This window comes from Haliotis rubra, unplaced genomic scaffold, assembly GCF_003918875.1.
Source record: "Haliotis rubra isolate DU_JTF1 unplaced genomic scaffold, ASM391887v1 Scf191, whole genome shotgun sequence".
NCBI lineage: Eukaryota > Metazoa > Mollusca > Gastropoda > Lepetellida > Haliotidae > Haliotis > Haliotis rubra.
Window position 1 is genome coordinate 216,567 of NW_025765903.1, and position 23,381 is coordinate 239,947.

A 23,381-nucleotide genomic window follows, 5' to 3' on the forward strand; every position below is an offset into this window, starting at 1 on the left:
ACTTGCACATGGCAGGTGGGAACATATGGACAGCAACAGATGGCAAGGACTCGACAGTGCTGCAATTCTGTGCAGAGTGGTATCCCTTTGCTATGTCAGGATCTGTTAACCCTCAGGTGAGTGAGTTTAGTTATACGCCGCACTCGGCAACATTCCAGCTATATGGCGTCGGTCGGTGAATAATGGAGTGTGGAACAGACAATCCAGTGATCAACAGCATGAGCATCAATCTAAACAACTGGGATACAATATTAACCCTCGGGCTGAATCATAGTGAGTGACTGAGTTTAGTTTAAACCGGCTTTTACTTTTAGCAGATTGTGTTTAATGGCTAACTCCAGACAACCAGACCTGTGGCCAAGGCTGACAGAAAGACTGACTGACTGAGTATGGTTTTCGCGGCTTTCCAGCAACATCACAGCACACACCATAAAAGGCTTCACACATAGTACCCATGTGGGGAATCATACCCGGGTCCTCGGCGTGATGAGCGAACGGTTTAATCACTAGGCCACCCCATCACCCTGGCTGAATCATAGATTTGCTCAGATAATGTTCTATGGTCCTTGGTAACACCATGTCCCTGTCAGGCTTGTGAATAACACTTGTAGCTGAATTCTAGGACCAGAGCAACTTCTGGATTTTAGCTTTACACAAGGCTGACAAAAGGAAATTTCATCCACTCATCAACTGTAGAGGATGACAGCTTTATAATGCTTAATGGAGTTACAATTGTACTGCAATTTTTATCAACCATATCATCTTGTCATTAGTCATTGCAGAAGTCTGTGTGTTTGATAGTGACATTAACAGTATACTGAAATATGTTGTCCAGTATTTTGTTTGAAAACGATACAAGGATGTTTGAATTATTCAATCTAATACTGACATTCACAGAAACGTGAAAGTTAGCTTGTAGTTTCCCCTCTATCCATGACTACAAAATGGCAGCAACTGACAATGCTGAGCAAGTCGTGCACAGATAATTTCTTGATAGCATGTCATCATATGCCATTTCATACTGCTCGCGACTAACAGGATCGGGTGGTCAGGCTCCCAATTGCGGTTCCCAATTGCGTAGATCAATGCTCATGCTGTTGATCACTGGATTGTTTGGTCCAGACTCCATTATTTACAGACCGCCGCCATATAGCTGGAATATTGCTAAGTGCAGCGTGAAACTAAACTCCTCACTCTCCTGCTCGCTACTTTCTCAAACAAAGAAATGCTACCTGAAGATATATTCGCCCGATCCCACTCCTCAGAGACTCCATGTGGTCCTTGACCTTCTCTTCCAGGGACTCGTAAACAGATAGAGCAGCTTCATAGTCCTGGGGAAAGTTTAGCATTCAAACTTAAAATCAAATCTCATTAAAATCAGATGTGACTGACTGACTACCACTTAAGATATGGGGACATCCTGTTACAGGTCACGGCATAATGATGCTTCATCTGACTAATCAGAGCATTGCTTAAGAGATCAATACAGTGAGTCGGAATGTGTTTTCTTATAGTTTACACAGGGTATTCCAAACAACTGTTACAGGCTGTACAATGAAATCCATCAACATTTGTGTCTCACACTTAAATAAACAAACATTTAAACAGATTAGACATTACATAGCTCATGGGATACACAGCCATACAATTTTGGCCATCTGTTCAGATATTCCAGATTGTTCTTTTGTTCAAATTTCAAATCTTTAATCAACAACTTTGTCAAAAAGGGTTACTTTGTCAAAAGGAATACTTTGGACGTAAACTTTGTGTATTGCTTCCTGGGTAGAGCCTCCTAATTACATGATAGGTGTAATGAAGAAACCTGTTTTCTACCTTCACAAACACCATGACACCAGCAATCTTGTACAAAGTCTGAACCTCTCGTTGTCGCCACAGTTCTACAGACTCTGCAACAAAAGAAACTATCATGTATACTGGTAATCTGTATCTGTTACATAGTGAAACATCAGATCCTTAAGGCGGACTCACGCAGGTCGGTCTATCGACTCGATATGCTGAATTCATCCGTATCGTTTGAGTGAATAATCAATTCAACAAAGAGTACAAATCAGCATTTCAAACCTGCATTGATTGTATTGCGAGTGTTTAGAGTCCTGTTCAAATTGTGTTTTGGTGTCACGTGGTAAATGTTTACATACAAGCGCTAAACATGGCTTCTCTGCTTCAAAGAAATCACACCACAGGAGGGAAACACAGCGTCTCTCACTATCTGAGTTTTCACTATGGAGGAAGAATCCTATCTTTCATGGCTCTCTTTTTTTCCTTTGATTTCGTCTTCTTCACATAGTATCGCACATCCAACAACTGCTGCTGAGTCTGATTCATGGACAGTTTTATACCATGGAAACAAAATACTGCAAGATAGTATGAGATCGACACTATTATCTGATCGAATTGTGTGAGAGGTAGCTAATCAATCAATCGATATTCGTTACAACCACTGAACAATGTATGGAAATTGGCAGGTCATTACAACATGCCGTGTGAATTATTGCTCTTTAGACACAGAATACATCTATATGTTAGCATCTGATTGCACTTGGGCACACCTTACATCTTCAGTTGCCTGTGAACACAGGGATTTTTTTTGGACTCCAAACTAAGAGACCATTGTGATCAAATTAGGAAAGAATTGTCTAAAAGTACAGTATTTAAAATTCTTAAGTTCATTGTCTTTTGTACCGATAAATATTAAATCTCACACAATCATTTCAGAACAATACATGAAATCATACTCATCTATTCATGGCCTTATTATCAGGAAAATATAAGACACCTTTAACACCTATAACATAAATTTTGAATTTCTTAATTTGGGAGTATTTACTGAAATTAGCTGGAGCAGAATACAGGTTCCTGAGCAGGTGTTGATAAATCACTGGGACAACTGTTACAGATGAAAGTTATTTTTAAATATAGGTGATGTTTGTATTAAATAAAACCAATGAAGCTGATCAATTTCTGTGTATGCTGTACTCACTTTTCCTGCTGTCAGCTGACATCTCCCACACACTCCCATCCTCAGCCAGCCCGCTGTCCAGGTTACACAGCATCTAGCAACACAGAACACACTGTATATCCCACATGTCACAGCATATACAGCACACTAGCAATGTCATATACAGAACACACAGTATATCCCACATGTCACAATATACAGCATCTAGCAACACAGAACACACCATATATCCCACATGTCACGATATACAGCATCTAGCAACACAGAACACACCGTATATCCCACATGTCACGATATACAGCATCTAGCAACACAGAACACACTGTATATCCCACATGTCAACGAACACACTGTATACAGCATATACAGCATCTAGCAACACAGAACACACTGTATATCACATGTCACGATATCCCACATGCATCTAGAAACATCTAGAACACAACACAGAACACACTGTATATCCCACATGTCACGATATACAGCATCTAGCAACACAGAACACACTGTATATCCCACATGTCACGATATACAGCATCTAGTAATACAGAACACACTGTATATCCCACATGTCACGATATACAGCATCTAGCAACACAGAACACACTGTATATCCCACATGTCACGATATACAGCATCTAGCAACACAGAACACACTGTATATCCCATGTCACGATATACAGCATCTAGTAATACAGAACACACTATATCCCATATGTCACGATATACAGCATCTAGTAAGAACACAGTACAGAACACATCTAACAACACAGAACACACAGTATATCCCACATGTCACGATATACAGCATCTAGTAATACAGAACACACTGTATATCCCACATGTCACGATATACAGCATCTAGTAATGCAGCATCTAGTAATACAGAACACACCATATATCCCACATGTCACGATATACAGCATCTAGTTATACAGAACACACCATGTATATCCCACATGTCACGATATACAGCATCTAGCAATACAGAACACACCGTATATCCAACATGTCACGATATACAGCATCTAGCAATATAGAACACACCATATATCCCACATGTCACGATATACAGCATCTAGAAATACAAAACACACCGTATATCCAACATGTCATGATATACAGCATCTAGCAACATAGAACACACTGTATATCCAACATGTCACGTTACACAGCATCTAGAAACATGTGTACACAGGGTATATCCCACATGTCACGATATACAGCATCTAGCAACATGTGTACACAGGGTATACTACACATGCCATATGTTATATGGCACAGTAATTTAATGTAAAACAATGTTATAATTGTATTTACAGATTTATAACATGCAGAATACACAGGATATACCAGATAACCTACTGGAAGAAAGACACATAATACAGAATACACACATTACAAGACACATATAGACACACAGGGGCGGGGCGCAACCAGGATTTTTTAGAAGGGGGCGGTGCACATAAATCATGAAGTCCAAAGGTTAGCGGGAAATGCTCCTCAGCGAAATTATTTTCAGGGGAAAAGGAGGGGTACCCCCCTCTGGATCTGCCCCTGGACACAGAATGCACAGAGTACGTAACACATAACACAAAGTACACAGTATGTAACACCACAGAATACACAAGCAACTACAACATTATTATTTCATCGCTCACCCTGCTGATGACTGCCAGGACGTAGTACAGTTTGTCCAGAGCCTCTTGATTGCGTCCGAGGAAACTTGGCAGCTCAGCATGCAACAACCTCATTCCGAACGGCACCATGGAGCCTTGAACACAGACAGCAAGGGCATGAACACATATCTTTGGACAGCACTGATTACCTCACCTGTCAGGTATTTGTGAAGAGATGAGGGGGTGGGACAGTATCCATCATCTCTCGCGTCCGATATTCGGGGTATTGATAAGAGAGAGGGATAGTTCCAATCACCTCTCCTGAGGTATTTATGAGGATAAACTATACTGAGCTTCATCACAGTGTTTACCTGTGAAGGTCCGGGTTAGAATTGGGCTTCAGCAACCCATGCTTGTCGTAAGCGACGACTAATGGGATCGGGTGGTCAGGCTCGCTGACTTGGTTGACACATGTCATCGAATCGAAATTGGCGTAGACTGATGCTCATGATGTTGATCACTGGATTGTCTGGTCCAGACTCTATTTACAGACCGCCGTTATAAAGCTGGAATATTGCTGAGTGTTGTGTAAAACAACAAACCATCCAACCAATCATTACAGTGTTTACCTCTTCTGCCTGGGTACAGATGAGGGTAGAACTCATAGTACAGGTCGGGTGTGTCAAGGGTTTGGAAGCCACGCAGCTCTGTATCAGCAACATCGTAGAGACGTAGACGAAGCAGCAGCGACAGACGGCAGAACCACAGCTATACAGAAAGAAAGTACAGTGAAATGTTTTATGAGAAATCTGTCTTTGCACCTAGGATGCAGAATATATGATGAAGTAAGTGAAAAAATCAACTGTACCTTAATGAATATGTTCCAGATGTAACTTACCTCCTAGCAAGCCTTTACATATACTGACAATCACATTTAACATCTTCTTGATCACTATGACAAGTTACTGACTAAGCAATTCATCTCAAGTGATGGCCATGACAACTGGCAGGAAAGATCTTGCACTTCATACAGCATTCAAAAATGTCCAGTGACTGAACAATTTCCTGAGCACAGCTATTGAAGGAAGCCATGATGCAGCCACAACATAATATTGAAAAGATGATTCATGTGGCAGATCTGTTAGCCATCAATGTAGGCTTGGTAGACTCAAGTAGGGATGAAAGATGGCTGTCAAGAAGCTCCCTGTACCTGCAGAGTGTATTTGGACTGTTGTGTTGGCTCCCCACCAGTTGCCTCCCCTTGTCCAGCATCAGCCAACATCTTCCCTGTCAGATCAACAGCTGCCCTCAAGCATCCTGCAGACTAAACACACAATACACCTCATAACAATGATTGAGTAATAACATTATAATAATTTGACATATGTGTTTCTCATCACAGATTGGTCAGTAGAAGTGATCACACACAGGGGTGTGCACCCACCCACCCAACCTTTGTCCTGAAAGTTTATTAAATGACCATTCAAATGCTCGCGAAAATGAAGTGAACATGTCCCTTGTTTTTTATTAATGCCCCTGATTTCTTAACATAAGGGGCCAAATGTCTCCAATCATCCTATTCCTAGATCCACCACTGATTATTTCCCAAACAGCAAAGTGAGTGAGTGAGTTTAGTTTTACGCCGCACTCAGCAATATTACAGCTTTATGGAGGAGGTCTGTAAATAACAGAGTCTGGACTAGACAATCTAGTGATCAACAGCATGAGCATCGATCTGCGCAATTGGGAACCGATGACATGTGTCAACCAAGTCAGCGAGCCTGACCACCCAATTCCGTTAGCTGCCTCTTACGACAAGCATGGGTTACCGAAGATCAATATTCTAACCCGGATCTTCACGGGTACCAAACTGCAAAGGATGTCATAGGTGAAATGACTCCACGTCCTGATATACTTACCAGGGTTTTACCCAACATGCAAATGTGCATCCAGTACTCACAAATGTAGAGAATGGATGCAGAAAAACTTCACTGTGTCCAGAAGGACGCAAAACATAAATCAATGTACCCACAACACATCTATGACTTTACTAAATGTTTGGTTGTTTCTTTCAGAGAAGCTACGCGCGTCATTTCAACCATCTGTCCACATGATCAATGATTTATTCCAAGCTCTAAAGAAATTATCAAAACATACAGTTCTCTACATCGTTACTTCACAGGACCCTCATATTGCCTGCAAGGACCTCTAAAACTAATAATTAGGGGTCCCCGAGACCCCCATGTTTGTGAGTTGAGGTTAAACCCTGCTTACAATGAGCTGTTCCAAGCCAGCAAAGTCCTGTGACACAGCATGTGATGTCAGCACTTTCCTCTTGACAGACTCCTGCTCTCCCATGTAGCGATACACAAGGTCAACGCACTGGATCCCCCTGCGGATTCAATACACGGAAATCACTATAGGCAGACATATACTTAAAGAAATGAACCAATACAGATGAGTTTGTCCTATACTGATCATTATCACGCCAATAGGCAATGCTGTCTACCAGTCCCACAACAAGAGAAAATTCTAAATCTATTTCCTACATAATCATAAAAAAGATACACTTGTATACAACAAACTCTCTACTGTAAATTAATGCATACTACAAACTGATATTTGATCCCTGACGAGTTCTGGTACCACTAATTAGTGACATACATTATGATGCAGAGCGAACTGAGAAATAAGGTTGCCATCCATGGTATCACTACACAACTGACTTCAATAACATATGTACAATCGGGCGGTGGGGTAGTCTAGTGGTTAAAGCATTGGCTCGTCACGCCGAAGACCCGGGTTCGAATCCCCACATGGGTACAATGAGTGAAGCCCATTTCTGGTGTCCCCCGCCGTGATATTGCTGGAATATTGCTAAAAGCGGGCGTAAAACCTCAGTCAGTCAGACATGTACAATCATAACTGACTTTTATCAAACCAAGTGAGTGAGTGAGTATGGTTTTATGACGCCTTTAGCAGGTCATCAGCGTGAGAAACAGAAGCTTTAACCATTAGGCTACCCCACCGCCCCTTATGAAACAAAGATGTTGAAGTGATGGTCATACCTGTGGCTCACTGCTCATCACTCTGGGACAACTGAGTTGTTCAGCTGGTGGAATGTAGCTTCCAGGAGCACTGGTTGCCATGGTCACCAGAATATGTCTTGTGGCATCTGAAGGTAGCCATGCATCATATCTGCGATCAGCATCACTGGTGGAGAGGCTGGATGTGAAGGGGTCATCAGCCCCATCTGTGAATGAAGAGAAGGCCGGAGGGGTTGTAGTGGTGGAGCCGTCAAACTGCCGGAAGGGGCTCGGAGGAGCTGAAGGAACAGACGTCTGACGGTCAAGACCAGGAGGCTGGGAGTAGGAGTAGGCCCCTGGGGACTGCTGTAGAGGAGGGGCACTTGTGGCAGTCTGGTGAACTGGGGTTGACAGGGGAGATAACTGGGTGGGTGTTGTTCCAACACTTGGTGTCTGATGAGCCTGTTGGTATCCTGGAAACAGCATCGACTGCTCAGTTGTTTTCAGTGCTGACTCTTGATTTGAGGTCTTTATCATCTCACCGCCATCGCCACATGGACCAAGAGTTTCCTCCCCTTGGGCTGTGAAGGATTCAAATCCACTTTTACTGAGCAGATCCTCACTACTACCTTGCAGTTCCCTAGGAGTCAACAGTGTCTCCCCTTCAAATGGAATGCTCTCTGGCTCCCTGTGAATGGGTTGGGTGTCAGACTCTGCTATTTCCTGAACCAGGTCCACCTCAGGATCTTCCAGCTGTGAAACCTGCAAATCTGACTGCACCATCTCGCTTCCTTGATCCCCTCCTGTCAAGCTGTCAAACTGACTCTCAGTGAGAGCTTGCAAGCCAGAGGTGTCAGCTTGGATAATGTCTGACTGAGGCACAGTCTGAAGCCCAGGACTTTCTGGTGGACCTGAGATAGAGTCAAAGAAGTCAGTGGCATCATTACCACCAACAGGGCTTTCAAAGTAGCTGCTGAGACTAGGTTGTGGTAGGTTTGAAGTCTCCTGATTCCCAACATCAACCTGGGAGAAGGCTTCAGTGACATCTGTTATCTGCTGTTCATTACTCAGTGTTTCACTTGTGGGAGATGTATCATTGGATGCATTGAATGTGATTGGCTCTTGTTGGTCACTCCCTGCATCGTTTATGCCATCAGTCTTTTCTTCACCATCATCCTCATCAGTAGGAGATGGCTCCAAAGCCACGGAGTCCAGGGTATCTGTTGTTGGGGAGTTGACAAGTGTAGCGACGCGACTCGGAACACCCAGAGCCTCTACTGGGAGTGCTCTATCAAGATCATCCTCAAGGATGTCAGTCATGTCAGGGGACTGATCATCCATTGCTGAATTTTCTGCAGGTAAATAATGTGTTTGAGAGACTAAGAATACAAGCAATAGAAAACTGACATTTCGGTTATTCCTAAAGTTTAGATTTACAGTAATACACAGTTTTGGACTGTCACAATTCAATTTCTGCACACATCGAAACATCTTGAATAAACATATATTACAACATATACATAGTACAAGATTAACAGTCAGACACTGGAACATTATAAGAACACTGAATCATAATCATTCAAGATGTGCTCAACATACTTTTCAAGATTGATAAAATATGAAAGGATGCCATATCAACTCATGAAAATGTCCTAATGCTATTTTTTAAAGCAATTTCATGGTTGTATCCTGTCCTATTATTTACAGGTTATATTATCTGTCGGTGTTTATATTGTTATTGCATATATACAACATCCCTGACCAACTCATTATGAAACATAAATTATTTAAGAAACTGTCCTATATGCCCCTCCCCCGTTAAACTTAACTGGGGATTTTCAGGAATCTGACAGCCACGAGACGATAGATATGTGTAGGGGTGTACCTCATTATCGTTCGATTCTTAACAGTGTACCGTATTTCTCTGAATCGTCTGATTGCAACACAACAGACGTAAGGTGCTACTTATTTTGCATCGTGGTATATTTTTACTGAAACAAATTCACGCGTAACAGATAAGTAACGGAGATATAACAGATATGTTACCTGTCACTGGTGAGCACTTGACGAAGGTTAAACTGGGTTATGAACCACTGATATATAAACAGTTAACTATATAATTGCGTCTGCGTAAAATACAGATGTGCCAGTTTAGCGGTGGTGTCGTTCATATTGCCGGTAACAGGTCGCACTTCCATCGTCTGCAACCAAAACGACTTTCATAGATGTGCGTTATTTTGTTTTATAGTGGATAACAGAGAACATTTTCCAATTAACACACTTTCTGTTGCCATTAAAAATTGTTGACAGTTAATATTCAGCATATTTCTGAAAACTATTATTTACGACAATGTGAAATAGGCTCATTGATGCTGTCTGCTTCAAATCTTGATCATTATGGACGAGGAAGCGCCGGTCATCTACGGGCTTGAATTTCAGGTGGGACAACAATATGTTGATGGGATTGACAGTGTCATGACTAACTCTTTTAAGCTTGATAGTAGTTACTTTATCACTGAAAAGCCAAATTGTCTGTATTTGGAAAGGCTTTACAGATAACATGGATCTGTATCTGTTGCTGAATGTGTGGCTTTCACTAGAAAATGGTAAACATTCACCAGGTTTCAACATGCCTCATCTATTAGTTCATAAATACCATACGCAAACTCTCCTATTCCTCTACAAACACACTGGTTTCAATCGAACAGCTAAGGCGCTTTCGATATTAGTGGGAATGGTGAGTGCAGGCAATGAATCTTTGGCAACAATTCAGCTTACCCCCAACTCTCCCCTTAGCATTGGATCTCCTTTCTGATCATGCTCCCTTTCACATTCTTAAGAATTGGGCATCATTAGTCAGTCAATCACTCATTTTCAGTTCTTTGCTGGGTAGCATATTGGCTGGCTGTCTTATTTGAGGAAAATCCATAAATTTTAAATTGCTGTATCTAGAGAAAATGGCAACTGCACAATCTGTAAACAATCAGGCCCTGATTATTTGTCAAAGAACAGATAGTTCCCTGTTTAAGTGTGGGATTAAAATGATAATAATTCATTAAACCAAATTTAACTTTAAGCTCACAACATGATTTTCCATGTGGCACTAACATTGAAATCTTTAGAAATGTGGCAGGTAGTGAACTACTTCGAAATGTTTCTAAATATGGAAATTAGTTGAATAGCATAGAATTAGATGAGTCTGTTTCCATCTAACATCTATAATAAGGAGCCTATGCAAACCTTTGATGAGAATAAAACTTATGATTCATTATGTAAAATATAGACACAGCGACTTGGGGATAATTGGTTGTAAGCTTATGACAGACAGACAGAAGTTTATTCAGTATTTCAGGCCATATGACCTATAGTACAGTTGTGTTATGTTTTTACATTGCAGTCACGTGGAAATATAAATATACATACATATATTACCGTCTAATTTCAAAAACGTTTTTAGGAATATTGAAACAGATATTATTATAATTTATATTCCTTGAGTTTTACAGGTTTTTCATTTGTTGTTCATCTTTGTACACAGTTGAGATCATAGGGAGGTATCTGCTTCTAAGAGGTGAGGTGAGGTGAAATTGGGTTTAACGTCGTGCTTGAGAATATTTCGCTCATATGACGACGTGCATGCGTGTGTATGTATGTGCGGCTGCTTGTACTAGCCCAGACTGAAGCTGGTTTTATAGTGCTAACCCACTGAGATACCATGCCGCAGTGAAAAATGAATACCCCACTCAGACACATTATACTGACTCCGAGTCAACCAGTCCTTGTTGTACCCATTAATGCTGAGCGCTGGGCAGGGACCAACAAGTACCATATTTTTACGTCTTTTGGTTTGACGCGGTCGGGGATTGAACCCGCGACCTTCCGCTCTCCGGGCGGACACTCTAACCACTACACCACGGAGGCGGTCCTGCTTCTAAGAAACTGGTAATATTTACAAATGATAAGAACATGAAACTCATCCTCAACATAGCCTTCATTACAAAAATGACATAAACTATTATTTTTATCATGTATATTTTTCTTTCTAAACATTTTAACATTAACATTGTGTAGTGATATTCGTCATTTACAGAAAGCTCTTCTTAAAGTTCTATCCTGTATTTCGGATACATATTTTTCAGGAACAAGTAATGTTTTGATATTTGCATAGTGACACAGAAATCTTGAGGATGATATTTGGCAGTGCCAGTTTTGTGAAAATATGTCAAGCTTATTGGAAATAGTGTCAATAGTTTATTGAGATGTGAGGCATTGCATTGATGTGCATCACTTAAAAGTAGCTCCTTCTAGATGATCTCATCTGCATGTTTATTAGATCACGATACCAAATTGATCAGATTGCTTTGTATATCAATCAGAATTCAATGGAGATATCATTGATCGAACAGAGATACCAAACCACAAATCATTCTTGGTTGAGATCTGCTTCTCTGCTGAAGTGTATTTTGTGAGAGAGCTCTTCTGTCTCAGTCCCCATAATTAGGCAGTTTTGTATACTGGTAACTGTAAATGCAGGTTCAGCAAGAAAGAATTCATCTTTCCATCGCCATTTGTTAAAGAATGAAAGCAAGTTTGAAATTAATAGAATACCATTTTTGAACTGAGTTAACGTGTGCTTCTTATGTGTCTTTCATTGACTGCTAAGCATCCAGCTTTTTGCAGGGTGGAAGTCTATTAAACGATTTGTTTTCCAGCTCAGAAATGACTTTCCCTCATAGGCAGGGAATAAGTACATAACATGATCATGTTAAGCCATCAGATGACAAAATTCTAATATGGAGTAAAGTTAATGCAGTTTCTTCTCCTTCAGGCTCGGGCACTTACTGCACAGACAGCAGAGACAGACAGTATACGTTTCCTGGTGGGCACACAGTCACTGAGAGCTGAAAACCAGGTAGGTAATTCTTTAGAGTCACATTAATTATTTGCTTTGTTTAAACAGTAGGGCTGTAATACTCAACTATGTCAGTTTCAACAAGCCAAGTTTTGATATACATTTCATTCATCTTTTGCAGTATTTTGAATATTTCCATTGACAAATGCAAATTAATATATGGAAGCTCAGTTGACCAAAGTGGTCAGCAATTTGTTGTGCAGGAGTTGCTTCCCTTTCTTGTTCCAAGAGTTGCTGATGGTCGGTTCAAATCCCAGATCACCCAACGTAGGAATTAGTTATTACAAACCTTAGCATGACAGAATGACTCCATCATACAAAAGCTAAAAGGGTTCTCCATGATATACTAGTAAACTGAAATTATTTTCAAAGTGTTGTAAAACCAAACTTACATACTTATTACAGTTATTTGTACCTGACTCTCAGAATTTCTGCAGGTGTCCATGGATATATTTTCATTGAAAAGGGCTGAGACATTCACCATATTGAGCACAAAACAATTTTCTTTGGTGTTTATGGCATTTCTGAACAAATATCAAGGTGTCCCTATTTTACCTTATATTTCTAATGGAGTGATGATACATCTGTACGTTATTGTAGTGAGTGAGTGAGTGAGTTGGGTTTTACGCCGCTTTTAGCAATATTCCAGCAATATCACGGCGGGGGACACCATAAATGGGCTTCACACATTGTGCCCATGTGGGGATTCGAACCCGGGTCATCAGCGTGACAAGCCGACGCTTTAACCATTAGGCTACCCCACCGTAGTTTGACAGGAGGTGCATGAATCTATGTGTTCGACACTAACACAGATCCATAATTTATTATGGTCCAGTGGTCTGTAATTTAGCTTTTTTGATACAACCAGAGACCATATTTATATGACACAACCTTATGAAATGTAGTTACCTCTGCTTCTCAGCTACTGGTTTCTCATTCTAATTTAATTATCTACTCTGTCATGTATGTATACACATTTCTGTGTGAGTTATTGTTGATATGACTCACTGATCTGTTGCACACAGTATCTGGGAACAGCTGACAAATTGTGCTGATGCAAACAAATAAACCTCTGAAGTTAACCAGCATTATCTTGTCTTTTACAACTGTAATTTGGAACATACTGAGCTTGCAAATTAGGATAATGTAATATCATTTAAAACTCAGTTTGGGCAGCACCACTACAATGAGCCAGCATCACTAGTATATTTTCTGTGATGGTCCTTTGGATCAGTGACAAGGTTGGGTCCGTTTCAAAAATGGATGATATAATGCGGACATTTACAACCTCTTTGAGTGGCATTGTAGAAGTTTGAAGTACAATACTAGAAAACAAATTTATAGATTAACGTCTTATATTTTGTGAGTGTGACATTTTGATTCTGATTCTTGTACCAACACGTCAAACTCACAAAATAACAAGTTGAAATCCATAAATTTGTCAGTATTTGATTGGTGTAAAAACATTTGAACAAAATAACAGAAACTGTCTGCAACCTTCCTGCACAAGTTCTCCAGTATTATTGTTTGGCTATGAAAAGGATAACATTAACAGTTCCCAAAAGCCTATATGTTCTTCCCTTTAAAATCCCATGTTTTAATTTATGAAATTTTAGGACAAATGGTTGCGGGTTATGATTTAAGAGGAAGAATATCGGGTTATGAGTTTCAAATGCTGTATCAGGATAAAAATTCATATTGCACCTTAAGTATGAGGTGGTGTGAGGTCTTGTGCATAGAGCTCTGGGCCCCGTTCCTCAAAGCGATCGTAGCTACAATCAGTTGTAAGCCCTATGATCAACTTTACAATTATTGTAAATAAGAATTTATTGTCGTTCCTCAAAGCGTAAGTATTGCGATAGTATATCTTTCGATCGTAAATTACAATCGTGATCTTCTGCGTGAAAGATAGAAATAATGCGTTTACATTACTTCTGGTTGCTGAGAGTTGCCTCCCCTTTTAAGCAGACAAAAAATAACCCACCCTTAGCAAGATATCACAAAGTAATTAAAATCTTGCTTTCTACGGATAGTGCATGTAAACGCTGGGTGTCTGAGGACAACCCAGGTTCTAGCATGCTTACCAGTTTCAGAATGGAGCCCTCGTCATTCTGTACCTCGAAAATATTTCAGCATCATTGTAAACATCAAGAACACGACTACGGTCTCGAAATATCCTCTCAAGGCTAAATTTCTGTCTCGCAGAGCGATGATCACGGAGTGTCTTTGGATAGGTGACTGTGTTAGTCAGCTTGATTCCTGACAGTTTCTATGACTTCAGTTCTGCCCCACAACAAAGCACATGTGATACATGTGGTCTCACTTTAGGCAAGTGCTTTAGGCAAGTGCAACCGCCTCTGTTCACCCTGCAGAAAATGGGTACCCGGTGGGATAAGTCATGTGACTATTAACCTTCTAGCGCCTCACAGGCAGCTTGGGTTATCTGAGCACTGTATGGTAGAAACTAGGCCCTATACAAATCCATTATTATTATAACTATTATTGATGATACATATCATTACACATCTGTTTAATTCATATTGAATTATCAATTGTCTGGTCCAGACTTGATTATTTAAAGACTGCCATCACACAGATGGAAATTTACTAGAGTGCAGCATTAAACAACAAATATATAGAAACATATTGAATTATGAATATATTAACTGTATGAGTGTTCCACATGATACTGTCACATTTGTGTTCTCTGTTCAACAGATTCACCATATTGACTTTGATGATGAAAACAATCTCATAAACAAAAATGTCTATGTCCATCGTGAAGGAGAAATTTGGTCTATGAGTGCATCAACTTTTGACAAGACTCTACTGTCGACATGTTACAATAACAGTGAGTCAGTATTTTTATATCAAGAAATTAAAGACATCATGGCTTTTGATTTATTGGTGTCTCAGTTCAAGTTAGAGCTTTATTTTGTCACACTGTCAAGGTATCTTCCATTGTCTTCATATGTTTAGCTGCAAATGTTTGTTTGAATAATGGCAAAAACTGTGCTCGGTACTGTTACTGGACTTCAAAGTTTCTTTAAATATTTACCAAATATATTTTAAGTTTTCAATTCTAAATATCCTGGTTATAGTTCTCTTATGAGATAACCTGTGTATCTAAGTAACCTATATACTTGCATAACTTATGAATTCTGTGATCTCCCTGTCAGCTGCAGATGCCAAGTCTGAGCTGCGAGCTGCTGTATGGCAGCTCCCAGAGAGCTTCAACTCAAGCAATGTGGTTGATGACCAGTCCAACTCCCATGAATCACTGCAGCTTGTGTGTCACCTGGATACCAGCCAGTTCGGGGATATCAAGGGGTGAGAAGCTTCTTTTTTACAGGGATGCATTCAAAAGGTTAGCTGACGCGACTTTCTGCTAGGGTTTGATAGACTTAGCATAGCAGTGTAGCAAATAATGCTGAGCCTGAGTTTACTTAGACTGTACAGTTGCTGTAAGTCTGTGTTAAGGTATGAGAGTTGTGGTCGCCTTAGTGATAAGATCACTTTAGTTCCACTTGGTATGCACAGTTGATTCTAGGCTGTGTCATGTGAAACTACTTGGGGCCCTCATCAGAGCACAGCCTTTTCCAGATCAGACAGTGTCAGACAGTATTCAATTGCATGCATCTAAGCTTGTTTTCTATCAAGAAGAGCTAAATACGTACACATCTACAAATCATGCATTATACTGTTTAGGATAGGTTCACTTATCATTGTTTCAGAATCTAAGAATCAACATTGTTCTTCCCATTTTAACATAATATAAGTCATTATTAATGGCTGCTGTATGTACTGATGATTGAGTGTATGTGTCAGGACACTGTGGCACCCGGCAGGGGAGAGTCACACGGTTGTGGGGGTCATGGACACACACATTGTACAGTGGGATCTCGACAGTGCTGCTTCCACAGCCAAGGTAAGATATCTGCTTGAGTATTTAAAGGTGGTTTGAACAATATTCCAGCACTGTCTTACAGATTCACAATTTTTACCTAAGGGGGAATTGAACCTGGACCAGAAATGTGACAAGCGAATGATTAAACCAAGTGGTGGTCAGACTCACTGACTTGATTGACACATGTCATTGGATCTACTGGGTAGATCGATGCTCATGCTGTTGATCACTGGATTGTCTGGTCCAGATTTGATTATTTACATACCACCACCATATTGCTAGAATTTTGCTGAGTGTGATGTTAAACAAACAAAACTGATTATAGCTAGTGCAAGAGTGAACTGTTTCTTTATGCAGGCAGAAATATTCCAGCTGTACAACACCAACCAATGGATGTTGGCCTGACAAACAAGTGGTTGATATGAAGAACATGATGACACACAATCTATCAAGTCACCAAGTGTGACAATCCAAATCCAGTGTAGTTACTTCTGCTACAGACCGCCTCCGGGTGTAGTGGTTAGAGCGTCCGCCAGAGTGGCGGAAGGTCGCATGTGTGATCCCCGACCGCGTCATACCAAAAGACGTTAAAATATGGTACTTGTTGGTCCCTGCCTGGCGCTCGGCATTAATGGGTACAACAAGGACTGGTCAGCTCGGAGTCAGTATAATGTGTCTGAGTGGGGTATTCATGCTTCACTGCGGCATGGTATCTCAGTGGGCTAGCACTATAAAACCAGCTTCAGTCTGGGCTAGTACAAGCAGCCGCACATACACATACACACGCTTATACACGCCATCATATGAGTACACTCTTTAAATATTCTCCAAAAAGTTTACACATAATAAGAACATTAAACCCAATTTCACCTCACCTCGATTGTTTGAGTGCCATCTTGTGGTTTTTCTTTGGTTGGCCTGCATTTGTTGGCTGTAAGGATGTGCATAGGTTACATGGGACTGACCCAATATATACATGATGCTCACAGATGATGGTTTCTTAGCAATAAGTTGTTTCCATGTTTAATGAAGTCTTTCTGTACTCTGTGTGCTTTGTTTTACTTCACAAATATGTTCCATGTGTAAAGGTGCATGCAGAAGAACTCACTGAGTTTGTGCACTTTTCTGTAGTTGATTGGATCCACCATTGTGGAGGGGCGTGGTCATCCAAAGCTGACATGTGGGCGATGGAACCCACATCACAACTGTTCTCAGATTGCCACAGCTAACGACACGTCCATACGAGGCTGGGACCTGCGCTCAATGAAGTAAGTTTCTATTGCGAGCAAGTGGGTGAATGTTCTTTTATGCCAGAATCAGCTTTAGTCTGAGTATTTCTTGGCAGACTGTCTCAGTCAGCCAAACCGGTGGTTGCTGCATGAGCATCGATCCACACTTAGAGGTACGATGACAAACTATCAACCAGTATCATATTGTGACAACTCTTGCCTTACTTCAGTGTGCTATTAATTTTTTGGTCTCATACATAATATTCGCCTGTTAAATATTGGTGTCTAAATTGACAATACTAAATGAGAAAAATATATTTTGTTCTTAAAAGAGCTTTTTTTAACAAACTTTCCCTAGAAATGGGGACAATGTTTCATTTGCGTCTGAATATGTTAAAGGCACTATATCACAGCACACTTCTCAAAAAAATAAAATAATATTGTAATCTAAATACGTAATTATTTTGGGAATAAATTATATGGTAGCTTTCCTGAAAGCTGATAGTTAGTATTATTGAGAGAAATGCATTAAATTAAAAAGCTTGAATGAATAAATGTAACATTGCATTAAATCGACTCTCGCGCCTTCTACCGGCTGGACATTATTTCAAGCGAACCCCATAGAGTTACATCCCTTGGAGCCCACTTTACGAAGATCCTACGCACAACTTGTGATTGAAACCAGTTCGGCAAACACCGACAACACAGCGTGCGACAGTTTTCGATGTATGGAGCAATTGTTTACATTCCATATATGACAAGTGTCCTCTTGTTAGGAAGCTGTTCCCCTCGAAGTTTTAATTATCGATTTCAGGCAAGTCGTAAGGGATAATAAGTCTTGCATCAATAGGAAGCAAAAGTGATTGCATATGCCCCAATATATATAATATAGGCCAAAATATTGTTGAAAATGTGTGACATTGTGCCTTTAAAGATCACTTACACATCTATGAAACTGTCAGAAATTTGATGCTTATTCCTAACTGTTTAATCCCTCAGTGTAGTGTGAGTCGTCACCATTTGCTGTCAGCATCATATCCATGTTTTGGGGTTGCACTAAAGTTGTGATCAGTTAGACCTACATAAATTTCGTCATTCTTTTCATGTTATGATGACATGCCATGATAGAACTGAAATATCTTACTCTGTGCACCACCCACAGACAGGTGTACCACATGGAGAACGCCCATGCCCAGCTGGTGCGAGACCTGGACTTCAACCCCAACAAGCAGTACTACATGGCCACGTGTGGGGATGACTGTAAGGTGAAGTTCTGGGACACACGCAACGCAACAGAGCCACTCATGGTCTTCTCTGAACATTCTCATTGGTACGTATGTTGTGATAGTCAGGCTGCCTCTCTTTGTCTGGAAAACATTGACAAAAACACAACAGAGCCACTGACCATCCTCTTTGATCATTATCGGGTCAGTGGGGTAGCCTAGTGGGTAAAGCGTTGGCTCGTCACGCTGAAGACCGGGTTCGATTCCCCACTTGGGTACAATGTGTGAAGCCCATTTCTGGTGTCCCCCGCCATGATGTTGCTGGAATATTGCTAAAAGCGGCGTAAAACCAAACTCACTCACTCACTCACTTTGATCATTATCATGATATGGTTGTCTAACTTTGTCAGGATAGCAATCAAAGAACACCACAGAGCCACTCACAGTAATCTTTGAAATTCCACATTGGTACATAGTTGCTAACTGTCTAGTTGTCTCCCTTTGTGAGTTGGTTATCTTGATTCTCTCCCTTGCACAAGGATTTGTAATAATGTGTCTGGCTCCACATTTCAAGCAAGTGGGTAATAAATCCTGTGGATAATAAAACTTTGTGACAAGCAGATGCTCGATCCACTCAACCACAGCTGTGGCATATGTCTTTTTATAGATAATTATTGCCTCTAGTTGGCAAGTTTCTTACATTTGAATGCCAGCCGTATCTTAAGTGATTGTTATGTAAGATTGTTATCTGTAGTAGGGGAGTTTCATTTGGTTTCAAGCTTTAGTGGGTGGGGTTATATGGTTATTATGTGAAGTTGACAGCTGTTGTGGGTTTAATTATGTTCTTTGTGCGATTGTCAGCAGTGGCTGGCATGGTTTTGTCGGTGAGATATAAGATTTGACAATCACAGTTGATGAAGTCATGTTATTAAAGATATTGTAGACAATGTGACTGAGACTTCCATGGCTTCTCAGGCGGTGGGGTAGCCAAGTGGTTAAGGCATTCACTCGTCACGCTGAAGACATGTGTGAAGCCCATTTTCTGGTGTCCCCTGCCATGATATTGCTGGAATATTCCTAAAAGCAGCGTAAAATTAAACTCACTCTCCTTTTCACCAGGGTGTGGACTGTCCGCTACAACCACTTCCATGACCAGCTTGTCCTCACGTCCAGTAGTGACAGTCGGGTCGTCCTCAACAACATTGTGTCCTTGTCCTCTGAACCATTTGGCCGATTGGTTGAGAAAGATGATGAAGACAGTGAGGATGAGGATGAAGCAGAGGACAGGTGAGTTGGGGTAGCAGCTTTCTACAGGAGGATGGGTTTTCTACACATTATTAGGGGAAAGGTTCTCTTCATGTGAGAAATGCAAGAACTTTCTACATAGGAAATTGGAAGAAATTTTCTTTGGGAGAGGACAGGATTTTTTCAGATATGATAGGGAAGGCTTTCAGCTAGAGGATAATGAGAAGGCTTTCTTCAGAAGGGGAGGACCTTTTTACTGATGATAAGGGGTAGGGATTTCATAAGGTTAGAAGAGGAGGGGCTTTCTACAGGTGATAAGGGAAGAGATAACTCGAGGAGATAAAGGAAGCGTCTATCTATATGTGAAACGGTGAAGGGCTATCTACTGGTGAGAAAGGAAAGTGCATTCTCCGGTGATTAGGAGAAGTGATTTTGCCAGGGACGAATAGTATTCGTTTAATACACAGGTGATAAGGAAAGGGGTTTTTTATGGGTAAAAAGAGGAAGAGCCTTTTAAAACATAAAGATAAAGGCAGATAAAGGATTTCCTACCCGATATGAGGTGAGAAATGTCTAAAACTGTTAGAATGTGATTCGGGATGGGCTTTCCAAGAGAGACAGCATTTGTTCATGTCACAGGTTCACTCATATGTTGTATTTGTGCAGACCAAGAGAACCCCCAAAGGATGGCGTTATATCTACATATGAGGAGCATGAAGATAGTGTTTATGCTGTTGACTGGTCAACTGCAGACCCCTGGGTATTTGCATCTCTCAGCTATGATGGGCGTTTCGCGTCTTGTCATTAACCGAGTGCCTCGCACAGAGAAGTACAAGATCCTGCTGTAGACTGATGGAGAAACAGCACACAGGACAACCAAGTGTATATGTATCATAGATATATAAACACATTCCGTGGTGATTTGTTTCCTTAAGAGAAACAATGGGAAGTACCTGTCATACACATTTCTGTAAGACAGGACAGAGGACAATGTTGCCAGGTTAATCATTTGTAATCAGTGGAAACAATTAAGTTGTTCACTGGTCACGAGGGGGACATGGGTTGATGTACCCTCTATTTTTGTTTATGTTCCCTACATCAACCCATGGGCCCCAAGGGACCAGTGAACAACGCATTTATCTTACCGAACACCTCAATGTTAATTTTGAACTGTTGAAGCACGGGTATTGGATCATAATAAGAAGTATCAGAGTTTGGCAATTAGGCAATACTAGATTGTCAGATGACAAAGAATCTAGCAGACAAGAAAAACTAATTTAGAGTTATCTCCCTTCCGTTAATTTGTATTCACAAAACATCCGTAATTTCCGTACAGCATTCTTGACTCAATTATTCAAGATGAAGAATTACTAACACAAAGTACCAAATGAATTCCCCCAGTTTGCAGGGGTGGATCCAGGTTTGGGAGGTGGTGGTTTGGTTTGCACATAAATCATGAAGTCCAAAGGTTAGGGGGAAATGATCCTCAGCGAAAAATGTGGGGGTAGTGCGTGCGTGTGTGTTTGCGTAAGCAGGCTACATTGAAAATAACAGAAGAGCAATCAGCAAATGACATTTATGTGTGAGGTAAGATCAAAGAGAATATCTTTTTCAACCTTTCCTGGACAAGTTGTTTCACTGCATTGTTGTTCTGTGTACATTGTATATGTTGTATTGTATAGACAGGGGTTGTACCCTTGATAAAATGCTTTTTATTCTGAATAAACTCAGAAATGTATAGCCTGTAAATATATAGTCCCAGATTAAAGGGGTACAATGTGCACTGTTCAGTTACTCTCATCAGGGTGGGTGAAACTATGCAAAAGGTTTCAGATCTGCTTGTCATCCTATCCCTGTTGCATACATTGATGGTCATGATAAAATCACTGGATTGTCTGGTCCAGACTCAATTATTTTCAGACTGTAATGTTGCAGTTTGTGTCGTTGCATCATATATATATATAAATATATATATAAAGAAAAACACATGAGAATACCGAGCAATCATGCATAAATGAAAATGTAGTACATATATAAGAAGAAGTTTCTGAAATAATTTCCGACTGACATGTTAAAATACCGGTTTTCGATCAGGATCTTCTCAACATGTTTCACTTTTTATCTTTAGTACAGTGTACAACAAAAAAAAAAGGGAGTTTAAATGTTGGATGTCAGATTAAAAAGATGCAATTCTGTAAGGTTTGGATATACCATGTTACTGAATATACCAAGAGACATTAATATTGTATGGTCTCTGAGGAACCTAATATTTACTTTGTATCAGATGACATGACGATCAGGAACAAATGGCAACTTGAAACCTGGGCCAATAATTCTGTTTTGCTGGAAATTTTCATGTTGAGCATGAACAAGAAACTATGAATATCAAAAATGATGTATTACAAGAGTTAACAGGTTCAGTCACATATATTCTCAAATATGTTGATGTGTACCATGGGTACCCGTGAAGATAGAATTGGGTAGAAAAGGTCCTCAGCATCCATGCTTGTGGTAAGAGGCGACTGACGGAGAAGGTAAGGCTCGCTGACTTGATTGACACATGTCATTGTATCCCAGTTGCGTAGATTGATGTTCATGCTGTTGATCACTGGATGGTCAGGTCCAAACTCGATTATTTACAGACTGTCGCCATATAGATAGAATATGGCTGAGTGTGGCGTTAAACAACAAACCAAACCAACCTCTTTCGTGAAACCTACGGGCACAGATATGGGGAACAAATCGAGAAACAGAATCGGGGAGAAGAAGGGCTTGAACGCACGATCATAGAAGCATATCTACGCAGAGAATTGCCGACGACTTGGTTACTTGCACCCCATTTCATTTTCTATGACAACACTGGCGTCACTTTCAACGTTTATAGCACCTCACAGTTATGTCGTTTGGTGTCAGCCTGTTGAAACCAATCACGAAATATTGAATGTTTTAGATTTTTAGCACTTTGTTGAAACCTTCCTGAGCAGGTACGGTGTGAAAACAAATAACCGGCCCGAATCTAGCATTTGAACCTACGGCAATAGTTTCTGGCAATCCATTGGACAGAACTCCACACAGAGCTTCAGGCGGTGGCTGCGCCTCTGACACCTCGCCATGAGAGAATGAACGGAAATATATTTTCGACTTTATGTCTAAACAATCAACAAAGAATATCCCAACATGGAAAGAGGGTGGAGAGTTACGGTTACACTGACAAGCATGGCGAGGTGAGCAGTGAAGAGG

At 40.6% G+C, this 23,381-nt stretch overlaps 2 protein-coding genes across 2 annotated transcripts in view; one reads left to right on the plus strand and one right to left on the minus strand.

Annotated features, from left to right (window-relative positions):
• The window catches only part of LOC124274490 (trafficking protein particle complex subunit 12-like), an 11,799-nt gene extending 2,033 nt beyond the window's left edge, over nt 1–9,766 (minus strand). The window contains 10 exon segments of the mRNA XM_046709852.1: nt 1,233–1,331; nt 1,834–1,907; nt 3,002–3,074; nt 4,642–4,754; nt 5,229–5,367; nt 5,810–5,923; nt 6,874–6,975; nt 6,977–6,991; nt 7,668–8,977; nt 9,672–9,766. Coding sequence (XP_046565808.1) covers nt 1,233–1,331; nt 1,834–1,907; nt 3,002–3,074; nt 4,642–4,754; nt 5,229–5,367; nt 5,810–5,923; nt 6,874–6,975; nt 6,977–6,991; nt 7,668–8,966 — 2,028 coding nt within the window. The 5' untranslated portion in view covers nt 8,967–8,977; nt 9,672–9,766.
• A 221-nt stretch (nt 9,767–9,987) lies between these two features.
• LOC124274491 (EARP and GARP complex-interacting protein 1-like) lies at nt 9,988–21,922 on the plus strand. The gene is given in 10 exon segments (XM_046709853.1): nt 9,988–10,064; nt 12,454–12,537; nt 15,256–15,388; nt 15,717–15,867; nt 16,366–16,465; nt 17,576–17,712; nt 18,836–19,003; nt 20,016–20,183; nt 20,808–20,928; nt 20,930–21,922. Coding segments are annotated over 10 exon segments (1,164 nt in total). The 5' UTR covers nt 9,988–10,022; the 3' UTR covers nt 20,990–21,922.
• Nucleotides 21,923–23,381: the final 1,459 nt, after the last annotated feature.